At 37.2% G+C, this 19,717-nt stretch overlaps 1 protein-coding gene across 3 annotated transcripts in view; it reads right to left on the reverse strand.

Moving 5' to 3' along the window:
- SHPRH (SNF2 histone linker PHD RING helicase) overlaps nucleotides 1–19,717 on the reverse strand; it is a 124,149-nt gene that overhangs the window by 32,528 nt on the left and 71,904 nt on the right. For 2 of the 3 annotated variants that reach the window (XM_072643638.1, XM_072643639.1), the window contains exons 22-25: nucleotides 17,749–17,896; nucleotides 17,008–17,105; nucleotides 7,890–7,961; nucleotides 5,203–5,391 (exon numbers count right to left, since the gene is read on the reverse strand). In XM_072643638.1, coding sequence (XP_072499739.1) covers nucleotides 5,203–5,391; nucleotides 7,890–7,961; nucleotides 17,008–17,105; nucleotides 17,749–17,896 — 507 coding nt within the window. Of the gene's footprint in view, nucleotides 1–5,202; nucleotides 5,392–7,889; nucleotides 7,962–17,007; nucleotides 17,110–17,748; nucleotides 17,897–19,717 lie in introns of all 3 variants that reach the window. The other variant, XM_072643640.1, reaches the window with a different exon arrangement.

Genomic DNA, 19,717 nt, shown 5'->3' on the forward strand with positions numbered 1-19,717 from the left:
TATTTGTTTCCTCAGTGCTTAGCACAGCACGTGGTGCAGTGTAAGTGTTTAAGAAATGATTTTTTGATTCCTTCCTTCCTTCTTCCCTGAGCAAAAGTGTCCTTTCTTTTTATCCCTCAATAACGATCATTAAGTCGTTTAATCATCTACTAATAGCATCAAGGGGGTGTAGTATATAGAGTGATGGGTCTGGAATCAGGCATTAGTTCAAATCTGGCTTCAGACACTTGCCAGCTGTGTGACCTTGAATGGGCAAGTCTGCCTTAGTTTCTCCAACTGTAAAATGCAGACAATCATAGCACCTCTCTTTTGGGGTTGCTGTGAGGACAAAATGAGATGATATTTGTAAAGCAGTAAGCACAGTGAGCACCGAGGCAGAGAAGGTGCTTAATAAGTACTTGTTCCTATGCCTGAAGGACTATAGAACCACGCATCCCCTTTGACCAAATAATGCCACTACCACATCTGTGACCCAAGGAGATATGGACCTATGTGTACAGAAATATTTATAGTGGCTCTTTTGGTAGTGGCAAAGAATTGGAAACTGAGGGGATGCCCATCAATTGGGGCATGCCTAAACAATTTGTGGTGCATCTCTGTGATGGAATACTATTGGGCTTTAAGAAACGACAAGCAGGATGCTCTTGGAAAAGAATCTACGTAAAGTGAAATGAGCAGAACCAGGAGAATACTGTGCACAGTAACAACAACACTGTATGATGATCTTCTTTGAATAACTTAGCTGTTCTCAGCAATACAATGATCCAAGACAATTCTGAAGGACTTATATTGAAAGGCGGTATCCAGCCCCAGAGAATAAACTGGTAAATCAGATACTTTTTCTTTACTTTATTTTTCTTGTTGTTTTTTTGTCTGTGTTTTCTTTCATAGCATTACATGGAAATGTGTTTTGCATTACTACACATGTATAATGTAGGTCAATTTGCTTGCCTTCAAAATGGGGGATGGGGAGGGAGAGAATTTGAAACTCAGAATCTGAAAAAGTGTTAAAAAATTTTTTACACATAATTGGGAAAAAAATATTCAATAAACACTTGTTCTCTCCCCTTTCCCTTATGTAGAAGACTACTAAATTTATATATGTAATTCTTGACCTTTCTCCTCAGCTCAAGTCCACTACTTCTTTCTACTTGTTAGACTTAGCTTGGATTTCTTATTGGCAGATCTAAATCAATATATCCCAAGATAAACACATCTTTTCACTAAAACTTACCTACCTCCTCTTTCCAGGGGCCATCTCCAGTCATACTGAACTATATCTTGCCACTGAACCCACATGGCTCCAGAGGAGAAAGCGAGGTTGGTGACCTCCCTCACTTCAATCCAATTCACTTGCAAGTCATGGCATCATGTCCTGATGTCATGGTCCTCTTCGAGAATGAAGGACAAACACTTCTGTCACCTTCTCAGTTATACCACTTAGAAATCTTAAAGTCCTCCTTTACATCTAATCAGTTAGTCTTACTGATCCTACTTCTACAAAGTCTCTTGAATTTCTCCTTTCTCTCCACTCACACAAACACAACCCACATCCTCAACATATCCAATGGAATAGGAGTTCCCTGAAGGCAAAGACTATTTCATGTATACCTTTATATCCCTTATACTCACTACTGTGCCTGACACGGAGTAAGCACTTTATAACGTTCACTGAGTTGAATTTAATTATGTCTTACCTGGACTACTGCAATAGACTTTCTAACTGGTCTGTCTACTTCTAGTCTCCTCTCCAATTCATCCTCGGTACAACTGACAAATTAATTTTCCTAATGCATAAGTCTGACCATGTCTCTTCCCTGATCAAAAAGTATCAGTGGTTCTCTATTCCCTGTAGGATAAAATACAAAACCTTAGTTTGGCATGTAGGGCATTGCACAATCAGTAACTCAACAAATACTTATTAAATGCTTATTAAATACCAGCCACTGTCCTAGGCACTGGGGGTACAAAGCTAAAAATGAAGAGTCTCCACCCTCAAGTAGGTTACATTCAATCAGCTAACTCCAACCTTCCTTTCCAGCCATATTTCACATGAATTCCTCAGCTCTGCTACTTGTTATCTGTTCGACCTTGGACAAGACATTTGATCACCAATGACTTCTTTTTCCTCATATGTAAAATGGGGGCACTGAGTTAAATGATTTCTAATGAGTCTTTCTAGCTCTAAATCCCATGATCCTTCAAATACTCTATGTTGCAGTCAAATGGCACTACTAGCTAATCCCCAAATTTGCCCTGTACTTTATTGCCAGTATGGCTGTGCAAGACACTTGCCATATCTCAAATACATTCCCTCCATAGCTACATGCTGAAATCTTCCTTTTTCCGTTGAGTTGTGATGGTGAATGTCTATAATTCCTAGTACCACTGATGGATTAGTTGAGCTCAGTAGTTCTGAGCTGTAATGGATTAAGTTGATCTGGTGGCTGCACTAAATCTGGCACCAATAAGGTAAACCCCCAGGAATAGGGAGCCACTAGACTGCCTGGAGAGTAGTAAACCCCCCTGGTTGGAAATGGCACAGGTCAAAGCTACTATGCCAATCAGCAGTGATATTGGGTTTGTGAGAAACCACTGTACTTCTAGTTTGGGCAAGATAAGGAGACCTAGTCATAAACAAAACATCTTTTCTTATTTCTATGTGACTTAACTCACCTACTATCTTGGTGTAGCCATCTGTGAGTTCCCTTTACTGAAAGTCAGTTTCCCTTTCTCAAATTTTCTTATAGTTCTCTGGAATTTTCCATTCCCCTTATCATGTTCTATTTTCTATCATATATACTTATGTACATATTGTAACCCCGCCATTAGACTGAAAGTCCCTTGAGGTCAGGGACAACACTATTTCTAATTCTTGTATCCCCAGTGCCTAGCACAGTTCCTTGAGCAAACTTGGCACTTAATTAATGGTAGGGAGTGGAGGGAAGAGAAAAATCAAGTATCATATATGATGAGTACTAACAAGAGGACCATTAAAAAATATCTTAAGTGTCACTTAGGAGCAGCGGTGTAATCATACCCTTTGACCTAATAATTCCATCATTGGGAATATGCCCTGACAATGTTTTGAAAGATTTTATAAAAGCTGTTACAAGATTTTCCTAGCAGCATTAATTGTAAAGGCAAAAAACTGGAAGCAACCTAATGTCTACCAATAGGGGAATGGCTGAACAAACAGTGGCACATCAATGTAATGAAATGCTGTAGCATTAAGACAGACAAGGATGAGTAATACAAAAAATTTAGAAGGAACTTTATGAAATAATACAAAAGTGGAAAACAAGTAGAACCAGTACACATGAACTACAATCACATAAGGAAAATAAATAAGAATGAACAAAGAATTTGGATAAAGATTGTGAAGAAATGAAAAATTTAGGATATTTTTTGCATTGAAATTAATTTAAATGTAAATAGTAACTAAGAAAAAAAGATACATGGCAGATTTATAGCAAGCACAGGAGCTACAATGCCAATAAAATATTCAGGTTTTACTAGAGATAACTAAAAAAAAATAACCACTGTGAAATGATTAATATTTCAGTTCAACTTTTATTTTTACTTCTTGCATACAACAACCTGTATCAGCATCACCTGTCTAAAATTTTGAAAAGAGAAAGTGACTCTACTCCATTAAGAAAAATGCAGACCCTTTAAAAAAAAAAAAAGCCAGAAAGAATCAATGTTGTTGTTACTGTTCAGCCATCTCAGTCATATCTGACTCTTCATGACCCCATTTGGGGTTTTCTTGGCAAAGATATTGGAATAGTTTGCCATTTCCTTCTCCAGCTCATTTTACAGATGAGGAAACTGAGACAAACAGGGTGAAGTGACTTACCCAGGGTCACACAGCTACTAAGTGTCTGGGGCCAGGTACATGAATATTCCTGACTCCAGGTCCAGCATTCTATCCATTGTATCACCTGTTGCTGAAGCATCAATATTAACAACTCCCCAAAGGAGCACTAAATGAAATTATTACTCTGTATGATCGACAGTCACTACTGATACCTCTCAAATTGCTTCTCCCTTGCTGTCTAGATTCTCCCTCCCAACTTCACAGTAACACAGTACAAAATAAAATACAAACACCAACCTTGGACACACTTACACACACACACACACACACACACACACACACACACACACACACACACACACACACACACACGACACTCTGTCTCACCACTGTGCCTTTGCACTGGCTATTGTCCTTCCCTTCCTTACCTCCAACCTTGCAGAATCCTTTTACTCCTTCAAAATGTGGCTCAAGCACTACCTTCAACATGAAGCCTTTCCTGAGCCTCCCAATTGCTGGAATCTCCCCTCCACAATTACCTGAACTTTAACAGCTTAGTATTTATTTGCATTTATTCTCTTTATATTTATTCTGCACATCCATTTACATGTATTTGTTTTCTTTCCTAGTAGAATGATAGCTCCTTGCTAACAGGGACTGTTTCATTCTTTTTATGTGTATTCCTAGAATACAGTTTCTAGCATATAGTGAATACTTGTATATTGATTGATTTGAAAGAGAAAAGAATTTGTAGTCAAAAGACTTGGGTTCAAATCCTGTCTCTCCTATGAACTACCTGTGTGATACTGGATAAATTATTTAACCCATTGGTTTAAGCCTTTTCATCCACAAAATGAGGACAAATTCTTCTCTAATGCTTCTTCTAACAGTAAATCTATGATCCAATAGCTGATTGCCTCCCTCTTGTGGCAACATTCACTCACTTAATGCCTACATTTTACATTCATCTTTGCTTCAAAGCAGTAAGAAACATCCTTGTTCTCAGTTGCCCAGGTCAAATGAGGAAAAAGGAGAAAAAATTCTATAAACAGATTCCCATTTAACCACAACTCTTATCTATTTACAGAGGCCAAGAAGGTGACAAAAAAACAGAACCCTTTAACAATGCTCCTTTTTCTGCCTCAGGTTTCAGGGATGTTTGTGTCTGCTGCTATCTATGCAAGGACAAGGACCCTGCCTCTGGTCTTCTGCAAAATGAGAAAACTGTTGGCTACAAGGAGAGCTGGTGCCTTAGATAATTGTTAATACCTATAGCCTTCCTATCCAAATCTTTCCTGATGACTCCTGTCATTTGGCAGATACAGTTGCTCCCATCCTTTTGCTCCAAATTGTGTTTTAACAGGTCCCTGAATTATTGTTACCTTCACAGGAATATCCTCTTCCTGGTTTGCAGTCTCTGCAGTGAAGACATAGGAGATTTCTTTATGTGAAGTTGTCTGCCGGCAGATGGCACACTTAATTGAGCTTCTGCGAGTGCCCACGCTGTATTGCTCGATGATAATGGCAACACATTCATTACAAAAACAGTGCCCACAGGTCAGTACAGCCCACTAAAGGAATAAAACAGAGAGCAACACCTCAGTGGGTTGCTATCAAAGATGCCAAAAATGTGAAAACATTCAAACTTTTGTTCTAGACAGAGAGGAAAGAGTTTGAAAGTTATAATTCTATCTCCTCAATGACGACCCTAATATTCTTTAAATGTGAATCAGAAATACAATATATGATTATTTTTGTTTGTTTCCTTTTTTTTTTTTTAAAGAACCTATCTCTATCACCAGCAGACTTAAATAGAAATTCTGTTTGGTGTTCAAAGCTCTTTATTATTACCTTACCCTCTCCTACCTTTCTGGTCATCTTACACTTGATTCACCCCATTCCACATACTTTATGGTCAGTGACACCGACTTCCTTGTTCTTCACACAAGACATTTCTTCTCTAGACTTCTAGCATTTTCACTGGCTGTTTTTCACTGGCTGTCCTTCCTACCTGGAACTTTCTCTTTCTCATCTCTGCCATCTGACTTCCTCAAGTCCAAGCTAAAATAAGCCTTTCCCAAATCCCTTCCTGCGAGTGCCTTCCCCTTGCAGATTACTGCCAATATACCTTGTGTATCTCTTGCATGTACATAGTTGTTTGCATGTTGTCTCTCCCATTAGACTGAGCTTCATGAGAGGAAAGATTGTCTTTTGCCCATCTTTGCATTCCCAGAACTCAGCACATAACAGATGTTCATTAAGTGCTGACCTGACTAAGTATTCAGGCAGAGCCTGGATTACTACTTGCAACAACTGTCCATCACCATTTTCCTGCTTAACTGCTGGAGTACATTCTCTGCAGTCAACCAAAGCATCCTTCCATCGTCCAAAGAATGCCAGAAATTCTACCTTTTCTACAAAGCCTAGAAATTAAGGGACAACTTTCCCTGATCATCACATTGTCTGATCATGGAACTCACATTTATCTTTTCACTAACAGCCATAAAAAATATGAATGCACTTCTTTTTGATACTAAAATTATTTCAATGCTTTTCTTCAATATTTGTATAACTGCTCATACTGATGTATACGAGTTTGTCTGCAATGATCTCCTGAAGATCAGATCATGAATTGTCCATTTTCTTTGTTGGATACAGACTTGATGATGGAACCACACACAAAGGAAGACATATGGTAAGAGGAGATATGGCATAGTACGAAGGTACCAGCAGCTACATGGGTTTGAGTTCTACCTCTGACCCCAACTAGCCATGTCATCCTAGTCAAATCATTTTTCCTCATCTATAAAATGAGGATGCTTTGTAATGTATCATGTCCTATACATAGGGAAAGGGAACAGATTTACAATTTTGGAAATAGACCCAGAAAGGTTAAGTAACTAACTCAAGGTCACAAAAATCAGTAAGTGACAAAAGCAGTATCTGAACCCAGATCCTCTGTCCCCCCAGACCAGCTAGTGCTCTTTCCGCTGCTTCTACTCTGCAAGATTCTTCCTACACCACTACATATGAAAAGGGTTTATCTACTATGTTGATGTAAATATTTGACTCCTCTGTAGGAAAGAAATACTACCTTCATCTTAAAAGCTTCTGTGAACTAACAAGCACAAGAGAAGAGTCATTGACACTTGTTGACTGGTACAATATATTTCTAAAAGGCACTCTAATTCACCACAAGGAAGAAGTTATGTTTTTGATCTGATTAAAAGCTGGAACTCATGGTATTTTAAAAGAGCTAATTACAGTACTAGGCTCTCCATCAAACCAGACGAGTATACCATTATAATGCCAAACAAACACATTCTTTACACTCTATTTCTAAACAACTGCCAGCAAACCAAGGCAAACACACAGATTCAAATCAAGCTTATTCATATTTCAAATTAAATCCCTGGAATAAAGCAAGGAGTATAATTACACATTCTCAAAACTCTATTTAAATAAGATGGCCTACTCTAGAAATGTCTAACCTGCTAGCAGTAGGTAGAACATGGTAGTCAGAATCATAAGACCTGGGTTCTGACGCTAGCTCTTCCACTACTTAGTTAGATGACCTTGAGTACAATGTTAAATTTCTCTGGGCCTTAGTATTCTCCTCTGTAAAAGAGGGTAGTCTAGAAGATGTCTAAAGTTACTCTTAGTTCTAAAAATATATGTATTTTTCTAAGACTGTAATAATAAATGGAAACTAAGAGGTACATGAAAATATTTTCTCCTTTCATTTTTGCTCCCTTTTGTATAATTCATACCCCTCAAATCTCAAAGCATTCTCTATAGACTGAACAATCCTGAGCAAGGGTAACAAGGGGTAGTGCAGAAGGGAGGCACCAGGCATAGGAAACCTGCCTCTAGTCTCTGTAGTGGCACTTACTTAGCCATGGGACATTGGTCAGGTCACTTATCCCCCAAAAGTTTCTCTGTAATAGCCTGTAAAAAGAGGGATAATGATATTTGCTCTACCTAATTGTAAAGATTACTTTGAGGTTCAAATAAGCTAATACCTGCAAATTATAGACTGTTTTATAAATGTAGCCCACTATTATTTTACCTGTTTCCCCAGTTGCCGAGCACAGATTGGACAAGGTTCTGGATTTATTCCTCCTGTGGTCTTATCTTGAGACTATAAAATATTAAGAAAAAAATCCATCACACGTTTTCAGGACTAATCATGCAGTTGAAATATAACAAATAATCTTAGAAGTCACATTAAAATATAATGCAAAATCAATCATGTGGTCCCCATCTCTTGTTGCTTTCACTACTCCAAATGTTACTTACAAGTGCATTCTTTCTGCCATTAACCTGTCCCACCTCCAATCTCTCCTCCACACTTCTGCTCCCGTAATATTTCTAATGTGGTAATTCTGTGATTCTATAATATATTATGATCATATAACTGTAGGTTGCCCAATGGCTACAGCATAGAATACAAAGCTCGCAGTATCCCTTTAATTTATTCTAGATTCTAGGCAATGTGAACCATTCTCCATTTCCCACTTTCTCTTTTAGGCCTTTAGATTTCACTTTTTTTGACTGCCAATCTGTAAGTGTCTTCCTTCCTTCAAGGTCTAATTTTGATGCCATTTCTTCAATAAAATAATCTTTTGACACCTGCTGTCAGGGTAAAAATGGAAAGAGATCTTTTCCTTCTTACTCTTCTCAGGGCATCTGATCTGGTTCTCTCCTTTGTACTTTCCCTTATCTCATCTATTGGTATACCTATCATCTAGTCATTAGAATGTAAGCACTTGGAGAACAGGACTCGTGTCATTTTATAGATGTATAAGCACATGCGCATGCACATGCACACACACACATCTCCAGGATTCAGAACATCTTGCAGGTACTTCATAAATATGATGACCAGATCTGACATTATGGAAATAGTGATTTCCATATAATTAAGATATAATCTGATCAATGCTGGTAATTGACACAATCTGCTATCACTAAGGCCACGAAGTGTTTCCTTAAGTGGAATATTAGTGCTCTATTTCAAAGTCAGTACTTTAAAAACTTTTATAAATATGCTAGGGAATACAATTTGAGGCAAAGCATGACATAATACTGCTAATTTTTCAAAATTCCATTCTACTGCAAAGGAACGTTGTTTCCCTTTAAGTACTTACCAATTAAAATGTGAAAATGAGATGTTTTTAGCCAAAGGAACACTGTGACTATGACGGAGGCCTATTTATTTTCCATATAAACTTAGGTAATTCATGGAAAATTAAAAAATAAATTCAGAAAAGCAACAATTTGGTATGTATTCTAATTACTACTAGTTTCTAAGCAGAATCTTTTTACTTTTTTTTGGAGTGGGAAGGTGAGGCAATCAGGTTTAAGTGACTTGCCCAAGATCACACAGTTAGTAAGGGTCAAGTGTCCAAGGCCGCATTTGAACTCAGGTCCTCCTGACTCCAGGGCCAGTGCTCTATTCACTGCGCCACCTAACTCCCCCTTTTTTACTTTCTTTAGCAAAACAAAGAACTTGCTGATGTGGAAGGAAAGACCTGCAAATTAGAAAATAATATTAACTGTTCAAAATCTCTATTAAATAATTCAGTGCAAGGGTACAGTCCCCAAGCAGAGGTCTTAACTGAATTTCCTAATGAAAAATTAAATTAAATAATTACCTAACCCTTTAGGGGTTGGATGAAAAGGATAGTAATCTAGATAAAGAAGTAGAATAATTTATCTGGAAATTATCTTGTGAAATATTTTTTAGAATAATTTGAACAATAATAAATCCAATTTTAACTTTGAGGGAAAATATTTTCTAAACTACCAAAACAGGTCTCTGATCTCAATGATTCAGGAAATAAGGGAACTGACATTAACACCAACTATACTAATTTTATACAGAACCTTAATCAATGGAAATTCATTGCTGTAACTGGGAGACTAAGAATATACAAAGTGCTTGAGTAATTAAGTAAACCAGAAGTATACGTAAATACACTAATATTTTATCTGTTCTTTTAAGTATCATTAAAAGGTCTGCTTTTTCCTCTTCATAGACATCTGCAAATCTTTTCAACTGATTCACAACTAACCATATATGGTAAGCTAATCTTTAAAAAACAAGCCTTGACAGAATAATCCATACAAGGACTGCATAACCTGTGGTCTGGGCCAAGGATTTTCTCTACACACAAAGGATGTTTTCTCTACATTTTTCACAGGTCACCTGAAATCCTTTGGCATGCTGCAAGTGGAGTGAGGGCTGTAAATGGTCCATGGACCACAGGTTATGTGGGCCTGATCTACACAAATGCATGTGACTATATATCATCAAAAATTGACTGTGAAGAACAATGAACCAGACCCATAACTACACTGCCACAACTGGTCTCCTGACAAAAGACAGGAAGAAGATAGGAGGACAGGGCTAGAAAGTTGGAGGAGGCACTTGGTATTGGGGTGGGAGTAGATTAACAAGCAGAGACTGTGAGAGTGGAGTAGGGTTTCTATTGCCATGGCAGAAGTAGTTTAATGCATTCCTGGGTTTCTTAGACCTTCGGACTAATGGGATTCAAGGTCTGACCCAAGCTAGGAGTGGGGGAGAAGAAGCCCAGCTCTTGCCCGGTGAAGACTGCACCCTCAGTGCCAAGAGCAGGGCACCTTGCAGTATGTTTTGCTCCCTGCTAGGAAGGGGCAACTGATGACAATCTAGAAGGACCCTCTTCTTCCTTTCCTCACAGTCTCTGGAGAGAAGTGTCTTTGGCTAGAAAGAAAGAAACAATGCATGTGTCCCTCCTTATCTAACTGGATATACTTCTGCCTGTCTATGTCCAAGTTTTACCCTCCCTTTCTTCTCAAGCTTTCCCAAATCCCCTGAGCAAGGAAAGGGCCAAGTTGAAAGTGTGGTGGATCAACTTATAAGGGGAAAAGGGGATTCAGGAATCCTGCAGGCCTGGAGGTGGAAGACAACATTTCCCAAGGCCTAGAGTTCTCTACTGCTTCTAAACATGGTTTGTCCTGGGAGAAAGGCAGGGGAAAAGGCCTAGTCCCTAAGCCCTTGTTAGAAAGCCACACCACTCTGGGTATATCTCGGCCTCTTCTCACCTTTGGGACTTTTTCCCCTCAAAACTTTGACTTCTCAAAATGAGGATAACTATAAATATCTCCTCCCTCCCATCCCCTCAAGTGAAGGTGTGGCTTTTGTGTCAATTGTTCTGGGCACAGTCTGCACTATTTGCACCAAGTGCAAAAACTCTTAGTTGTATGCTTCACAGACATACGTTTAAATTTATGAATATCTAAATTTGTGGGATTTAAAAAAAATAAAGACAGATATGAGAGTAAGTACATATGGTTCATGGGAAATTTCAAGTCTAGGACAACTGAAGATAAATTCATGTTACAAACTCAGCCTTTTCCAAGTTAAAATTTTCCCATACATAGCCCACAAAGTCAGAGCCAACCTTTACAAATAATCAATCAAGGTAAAAATCAGTTTTCAAGTTACACAAGTAAAACGGCAGAAAAGTTGGTGTATAAAGGTTCCCCCAAATCCCCCAAATCCAGTTAACAAAAATGAAAATTTGTGGGCTATTTAACAGTACATTCTGGAAAAGCTTTTAAGAAAACTATTTGATGTATTATAAGTGAATTTCTGTGGCAGTTCTACATTTGTGAAATCATTATATCTAAGAATCTGAGTTGTACCTAAACCATATCTAATCAACCATTAGCACCTAACAATTTAGCTATGTAGTTAAAGAGAGCACATAACTGACACACGGTAATGCAAATATGACATTGCTAAGTAACAGTTCGCCCTACTCAATCAAAATTAAATGAATGTCTCACTACTCTAGAGGCAGAGTATATGTAATGCTTGACTGTGAGGTCAAATATATCCAGGTAATTTGGTGGTAGGGTTGTACGGAAAGGAATATATCCAGGTAATTTGGTGGTAGGGTTGTATGGAAAGGAATAGCATTTAGTAAGCACCTACTATGTGACAGACATTAGGCTGAGTGCTTTGCACCTATTATCTTACGGAGTCTCATTCACAAGAACCCTAGCAAGAAGATGCTCCCTGTTTTACAGCGGAGGAAATTGAGGCAGGCAGCCAGAAGTTAAATGACTTGGGTCACACAGGTGTGTCACACATGTGTGTCACACATCTAGTAAGTGGCTTGAGGCTGAATTTGAACTCAGAGCTCCCTAACTCTATGCCCAGTGCTTCATTCCCTGTGCCACCTAGCCGCCTCAGTAAGAGATTAAATTAGATTGGTTTATTTATACAATACATAACAATGGGAGTATTTCAGCTTTTGATTTATCTGACTTAATATTTCACATTTTATAAGTACAGCATGTACCCTTTAAAAGCTATTTTTAAATATGTACATAGTGTCAATCAATTTGATATATAACTATGTTAATTTACTATACTTAGTTTCATTATATGGTAGTTATATGTAGATGGTATAATGGATAGTGTGCTAGACCTGGTACTGGGAAAACCTGAATTTGAACCTTATCTCAGACACTTACTAGCTGTATTAACCTGGGGAAGTCATTCCAACTCTCTCAACCTAGGTGTCCTCATGTATAAATGGGGACAAAAGCATGTCCTTCACAAACTTATGAAAATATAAGGTAATATTTGTTAAATGCTTTGCGAATCTTAAAATACCACAAAATTTCATTTTTGTTATTATCTCTGTCATACACAAAACTGTCAAAACACCCTAACTAAATGATACCTTCACTAATAAGCTATGGAATCCAATTTTGTACATTACAATGAAAACTGAAGTTAAAAAAAAATTTGGCAGATGGCTGCAGTATCACAGTTTACATTCTGAGTAATTTGACAGATCCATAAATATATTACTTAAGGAAAGCAAATATGGGGTGGAGTCAGATTCTCAAGCCTTTAAAGTTGAACTAGATATCCCATAATGCCTCAAACTCTATTAGGATAGTTCTTCTGCTAACTTCTTAAAAAAAAAAAAAAAAGGACTAAGGGAAGGGAAGCAAAAGATCTTGTGGGAAAAATAGGGAATTCTGTTTTGGACATTTTGAGTTTGAGGTACCAGTTCATCAAGCATAATTTTAAAGGCTTAGGGATGCAACTCACCGAAATATCTACTTTCCACAAAAAAATCTATTATGGATCTATCATTAATTTGTCTAAACTGGATATTTTTGACCTTTATGATAATTTGTGGCAGTGAGTTTCATAAGTATGTCATTTGCAGTTCTTTCATTTTCCCTTTTAAATTTCAACTGGTATCCTCCAGTTCTGGTATTTCAGGATAATGGTAGATGCTCAATAATTATTTATTAATTAACTGGGTAAAGAAAATCACTCCACTACAGCCCTACATTCTGATGTTTCATCCCAGAGTGGCAGTGATGCTGGGTTCTGACTATGCCAGAAAAATAAACATGCTGGAAGCAGGAAAGGTTTTGAGTACAGTCCCAGTAACAGACTATCACCCACTAATCACTAGAATGTTGTCTAGACCAGTTGTATCAAACTCATAGAAATGGATCCCTAGAAGTTGCATACTGACTTAGAAAACCACAAATTATCATGATCTGTGTTTTACTGCATTTTTAATTTGTTAAATATTTCCCAATTACATTTTAATTTGGTTCTGGTGGCACTCAGTTTTTTGAGCCACAAACAGATCATGAATTTAACATCTCTGTTCTAGAAGATGAATTATTTTGGCCACAGCAACTCATGAAGATCATTGACTAAGGTGTAGAAGGGTTTTGACAAAAATGAAATGGTCAGTCTTTTATAGAAGTGGTAAATATATGCGTTAATCTTGTGCATGGCATGTATGATTTTACATTGTGGCTATGCTTCCACTCTCAGTCTATAAATATATTTATTGAGCATTTATTATGTGGTGACTCAAGTTAGGAACTGTGCGAGGAGCTAGAGATAAAAAGACAAAAATCAAAGTTCCTGCCCTCAAGAAGCTTACATTCTACCAGGAGGAAATAACATGAAGATTATAGATTCCTCTTAAACTTCATGTTTTTTTTATCATTTTATTTTGCAAGTCCCTGGATACTCTCCATTCTAGAGTAGTTTTCTTGAGATGCAGAGACTTGATTGGTATACAGTGCTTTAGGTGCAAGTACATCTGGTTTTAGACAAGGTGAGATAATGCCTTATTTTTCAACTGCCATGCTGCTTATGTTCACTTTTGGAAAGTTAGAGCAGCACACCAAGCTAATGTTTTTAGGGGAAAATCTATGAGGACTCCCAGCTCATTTTCTTGGGTCATAACTGACAGCTCAGAGTCCTTCATACTATAAGCATAGATTCAATTATTAATATCTCTTTATTTTCCGGCTTTATCTATCGCACAGTTCTCTCATTTGGCTCACTTTTTTTTAAATTCAATCTTTTGAATACTTAAAATCTAAATAAATTCCAGGTTTTCAAGTTTCTGTTACCCAAATGATCACTTACATTTTTAAAGAAATTTAACTGATTATTCAGGTATATTTTCCTCTACAGAAACAATGCTTCCTCTCTTTCAATGAGTTATGCTTGCTTTAAGTATCCAATGATCCTACCCTTTCTTATGGTTTTCAGTAGCTTTTCTGGATTGGAAGTGATCCTTATCTGTCCCAATAATGACTCTAAAGTCCTCTGCAAGGAATGGCGTCACAACGGAAATCCACCAGATCTATAGCACTGTGCCCATTTACAATAAAAGTTTACAAATCTTGGCCAGAAATTTTACAATTTAACTCTTGAACTACTTCTGAATACTTAAATCATTTCAGGTTTAAATGATCTCAATGATTTTTTCATATCCAGTCTGTCAAATACTTCTTATCTAGTTAAACAGTATATGCATTTAAAAATATTCAAGCTTATAAGTCTGCATCAAAAAACAATGGGAATCTCTACTTTCCTATTTCCTATTCCTGTCAGAGCATACATTTTGTACTATGAGGATTAGGACATCCAAGTGATTATCTAGTGAAAATTAAAATAATCTCATCTTAGTAAACTTTGTAGTTCTTAGAAAGTTGTAATTTTAATTTTTTGATGCCCTTAATTCACACATAGCTTCCTATATTTTGTGCTTTTTTTTTTGAAGGAGTCACCTTTCCTTTGACTGCCATTATTATTTTTTTATTTAGGTATTTAGACATGCATAGATTTTTTTCAGGACCTATTTTTTCAGCATACATTTTCTAGGCCACTTTAAAGTTGGTACTTTAAAAATAATGCCCCAGATCCTAATGGTTATTTAATACGTCTTTTCATTTTTTCCGCTGTATGAATTTTGCCAAAGCTATGCTTTAAAAAACAGAATAATAATTAACTGGCATTATTATTCTTTTTACCCTGAGAATATGGAGTGTAATAAATATTACTTAAATGACTGAACAAAATACATTTCCTATGCCAGTTCTTGTCAACTACTTAGGATCAAATCTACTACATTCTTGTAAAGTTTCTAAAGTAATCTGTTGTAGACAATTAATTGTCTCACCAAAAATCTTACCCCTTCATTGTATCCTCCTGAGCAGTTTCATTAATCTATGTGTAGAAAATATGAATTATTTTCCAATTTTAAAATCTTCTAAATTCAGTAAACATTTCAAGTTCAGTCTCAGATAATCTATATATAACACATTATGCTCCCTACAATGATATTTTAAGAATTTAAGCAAAGAATTCCTAAAGCACAGCTTTCATTTTTCAGCACAGTTTTATACTAAAGTATTAGGACCATAGGATCACAGATTTAGAACTAGAAGGGATAACAGAGGCAGTCATTCTAAGTTCTCTCACATTGTCTTTGATGTAAAGTACTCCTCTTTTAAGGTAATGGCCTTTCATTTATAGCAATTTGTTGCTAAGTCTACCTTAACTTTAATTCTGAAACAAGCAGTTGATCATTTTAAATGTGAAAAGCTGTAGTATACTGGAGATAAGGATTGCAGAACTGTTTTCTTAAGAGATAAATGTAACTTATTTGGTTATAGACAGAAGATGACATTTTGGTTTACTAACCATAAGCTAAGATGGGGCCAAGGAGAGGGAAGTGAAAGGACAGATTTTAGAACTGTATCATTTAATTTGAAGCTGGAAATGATGGATACTACAGTTGCTGTTGAGAAGTTCAGAGAAATAGCTGAGAAGCAGAGAATCATAAAAATGATTCAGCAGATCCACTAGACAGTGATGCCATGCTTAGTAAAGTTAGTTAGCTTGACAAGGGAAACATCTGTTCCACACAGACCTTAAGTTCACCAGGGAACGTGTATGAATAGTTTCTGAGATAGAAGACAGAGTTGTGCCAGAGTTGTGACTCTGAGGACATGAGCTTAACTTACTTCTGTTCCCAAAGCAAATGTCTATAAATGCATGTCTATTCTCTCAGAAGAGTCTGTACGTGGATTGTGATGTAATCATTATTCCTTGATTCACTTTAATGTATGACCACACCTCTGATTATATTATTTCTTTTACTCTAATGTTAGGTAAATGCTTACATTTAAGATCTAAAAGTGTCCTTTTCATGAATGGCTGGTTTTGTATAAATAAAGAGCATTAATGAATGCTTAAGAGCTGAAGTGGAAAAAAGAGAGAACGTATTCCCCCCCACACCATGTTATCCCTAGGATCCTGAGAGAGTTTCAGTGCAATGTAACGGTTGGTGGTCCCTCTCTGAGAACCTAGACCTGCCAGTGTGAGGAAGAGGTACAGTAACTAAGCCCAAGCAGTGGGAAGGTACCCAAGTATCATATGTGAAAATTAGGAGGTACTGCAGTATGCATGGTACCCTCATACACTTGCAAACTCACATACAGTGACATACTCTTTGTTACATGTGTCTGTCTCTAGATTTCCTAAGGATGATATGTTCTTTTTATGTCCCTTTGGAAAATATTAACAACAGCCGGAGTTGACTTCATAACTTTTTAAAAACTAGACCTATGATTTAATCTGTGTAGAGAGCTTCCAGCAAGGACCTCCTTGACACATGCAGGAAATCACTTCTCTGAAACTTATAATCTTAGAGAGCTGCCTGGGGCACTCTATATATCTTTACAATCTAAATTAATACTTTAGAAAATCACTGTTACTAACTGTAGTATTGTTTGACTTCCACTAGAGGGAACCATGACAACGCAACATGCATAAAGGGAGGTATTACAACCTTTTCCAAATTAGTAAGGTAGAGAAGCTGGCCAAGTTTCTTCTGAAGCTGGGATTTGGCAACTGCTTTGTCATTCAACAGCTTTACTCGATTTTGTTCTACCTAAAAACAAAACAAAGTTCTTATTTCTACATTCTTAAACAGTAAAATCATAAACACAAACATGAATATACCCTTAACTAAGTTAGGTAGGGGTATCTGCACCCTATTTAGTTTTAGCTCCATAAAAGTAAAATTTGCAAGCACTGAGAACAAATAAAAATCGCTGAAATGTTTAGGAAAAGGAACCTATAGAGACTATAAAGGAAAGAATTAAGATTATATGCAAAAGTAAAGACTTGGGAATCAAAAACAACCTATCTTTCAGATACACAAAGGGATTTACAATAAACAGAACAGATATCAATTGTTCTCTTCTGGTAAAAACCTAAAATATTAAAATATGAAATTCAAGTAGACTTTCCTGTCCTTGAAAGTGTGAGAGATGTGACAGAGGACTAAAAGGCTCATAGGACATCTTTTCTGACATATCTCCTGTAAGGAAATATGTAGATAGAATCCTGTAGGACACAAGGTCTGTGCTACACCTAAACAGTAACATAAACAAAAATGTGTTATGCACGTAGATAGGCTCACTAAGATTTGTGGATTGACTCACTGCTTACACTACATAACTTCCAGGTCTCTGGAGTCAGGTAGAGTCTTTTGAGCTATAGTGCCTGGGCCTGATTCAGTGGCAACCTACTTCATGAGGTTCAATTATGTGAAGAACAGGAGGATTGGGCTTTGGTTCATCAGGATGCCGTACTCTTAGACGTTCTGTAGCCATTGCAAGTTCATCAATAGCAGACACATGATCCCTCAGAACCATCCAATATTCATGAAGCAACTGTAGAAGAAAAATTAAAAGTTGTGCACTGAATATTAATGTGGGATAATTCATCAAAAATCTTCATTGAGATCTTTAGGGAAATCTAGACAGATTTCTGGACAGAGATCTAGACAGGAAAAAAAGACAGAAGGCTCACAATTCTCTGGCCATGTAACATTTAGGAGATAATGCTGAGCACCTATACAAGATGACTCATTTATTTCCCTATCCGCACAATTGTAGTTATCTAATTTGGAAACTTCAATTCCAACACAATATAGATGAGTAAAAAAGGAAAGAGAAACCACACTCCCAGGTAATTCAGATTAATAATGTGGGAAGCCTGGGCTAAAACACTTTTCATAAGCTAAACATGTGATATCAAGTTCTTACTACAGTTTCCTTGACCTCCCACTGCCCCTTCAAGGCCATTTTAGCATGGAAAGCACACCACAAATTGTGATTACTGCATCAGGGATGAGGCTTGAATCCAGTTCCCTGGATTCCAGAGCTAGTGCTCCCTCTCCTATAGTACTAAGGTAGGGAATATGAATCAAGATAACATATAGTAGGAAAGCGCTGGACTGAGGGATTGGACAATTTGGATTTTAGTTCTGGCTCTGCTGCTAACCAGCTATGTGACCAGTTAGACAAAGTCACTTCCACTTCCTGGACCTCATTCTCCTAATGTTTAAAATTAAGGGGCTAGTTTGGATAATCCCTATAATACTTTTCAACATAACTAGATTAGGAGCACCTGGAAGGTTGGGCTCATATCTTATTATTTACGTATTTTCTAGCACTCTCTCTTTACTTCCATCTCACAGAATCCTTTACAGGAGTTTTAAAAATCTTTAGATTGACTGATTCCTTTGTGACCCTGGGCACTATAGTCACTTAACTTCTCTGGCCCTTAGTATCTCCATCTGTAAAATGATAGGATTGAACTAAAAAGTTTCAAAGGTTCTTTCCTGTTCGAAATCCTAGGAGTTTCTGAATCAATATTATAGACTGTACAAAGTTCTTTTATAACAGAATCACCACTATAATTTCTCTTGTCACATGCGTTTTTACATAACCCACAATATCTTCTAGCTGACTGATCTAGATGCAATTATCTTTTCAGAATATTTATTTCCACCCAAATTTACCATTTGTATATGAAACTCAATACAACTACTCCATGGATACAAGGTAATTCAACCACTTTCATTGTCTTTTGTGGGTAAGGGAATTTTCTGTTTGATTTTGAAAAGTAACCTGCTTGTTTTTCTCCAAGTAAGCCTTCAGATTTCCAAAAATCTGTCAAAGGAATCTATGATTAGCCTTGAAATGCATTGTTGCTTCTCCTTTCTCCAACACATTTCAACAGAAAAGTAGGGGCAGTGGCAACAAGTCCTTTACATCGGAGTATATGAAGAAATGTGTACTAAGGAACAAGTGCTGCTGCTGGAAAATGAAAGAGAAATAGTCTCTGACCTTGGTGATTCTGCAGTGTGGTAGGAGACATAACACAAATGCACAGGTATTTATAATAGAAAGGTGAGAGAGAGAGAGAGAGAGAGAGAGAGAGAGAGAGAGAGAGAGAGAGAGAGAGAGAGAGACAGAGAGAGAGAGAGAGAGAGAGAGAGAGAGAGAGAGAGAGAGAGAGAGAGAGAGAGAAGCTCCATAAGAAAGTTTCTAACAAAGTGCAGTGTAGAGGGAGGAGGCATTACTTTTGGTTGGGGAGAAATGGTCCAAGTTTCCTGGGGGGGGAGGTGTATGAGGTGAGATGCAGAGAACATCCTTCTCTTCTCCAATTTCACAGAACTGTACTAAGAGTGGCAAAAAGAAATCAAC

Source organism: Notamacropus eugenii, chromosome 2 (assembly GCF_028372415.1).
Source record: "Notamacropus eugenii isolate mMacEug1 chromosome 2, mMacEug1.pri_v2, whole genome shotgun sequence".
Lineage (NCBI taxonomy): Eukaryota > Metazoa > Chordata > Mammalia > Diprotodontia > Macropodidae > Notamacropus > Notamacropus eugenii.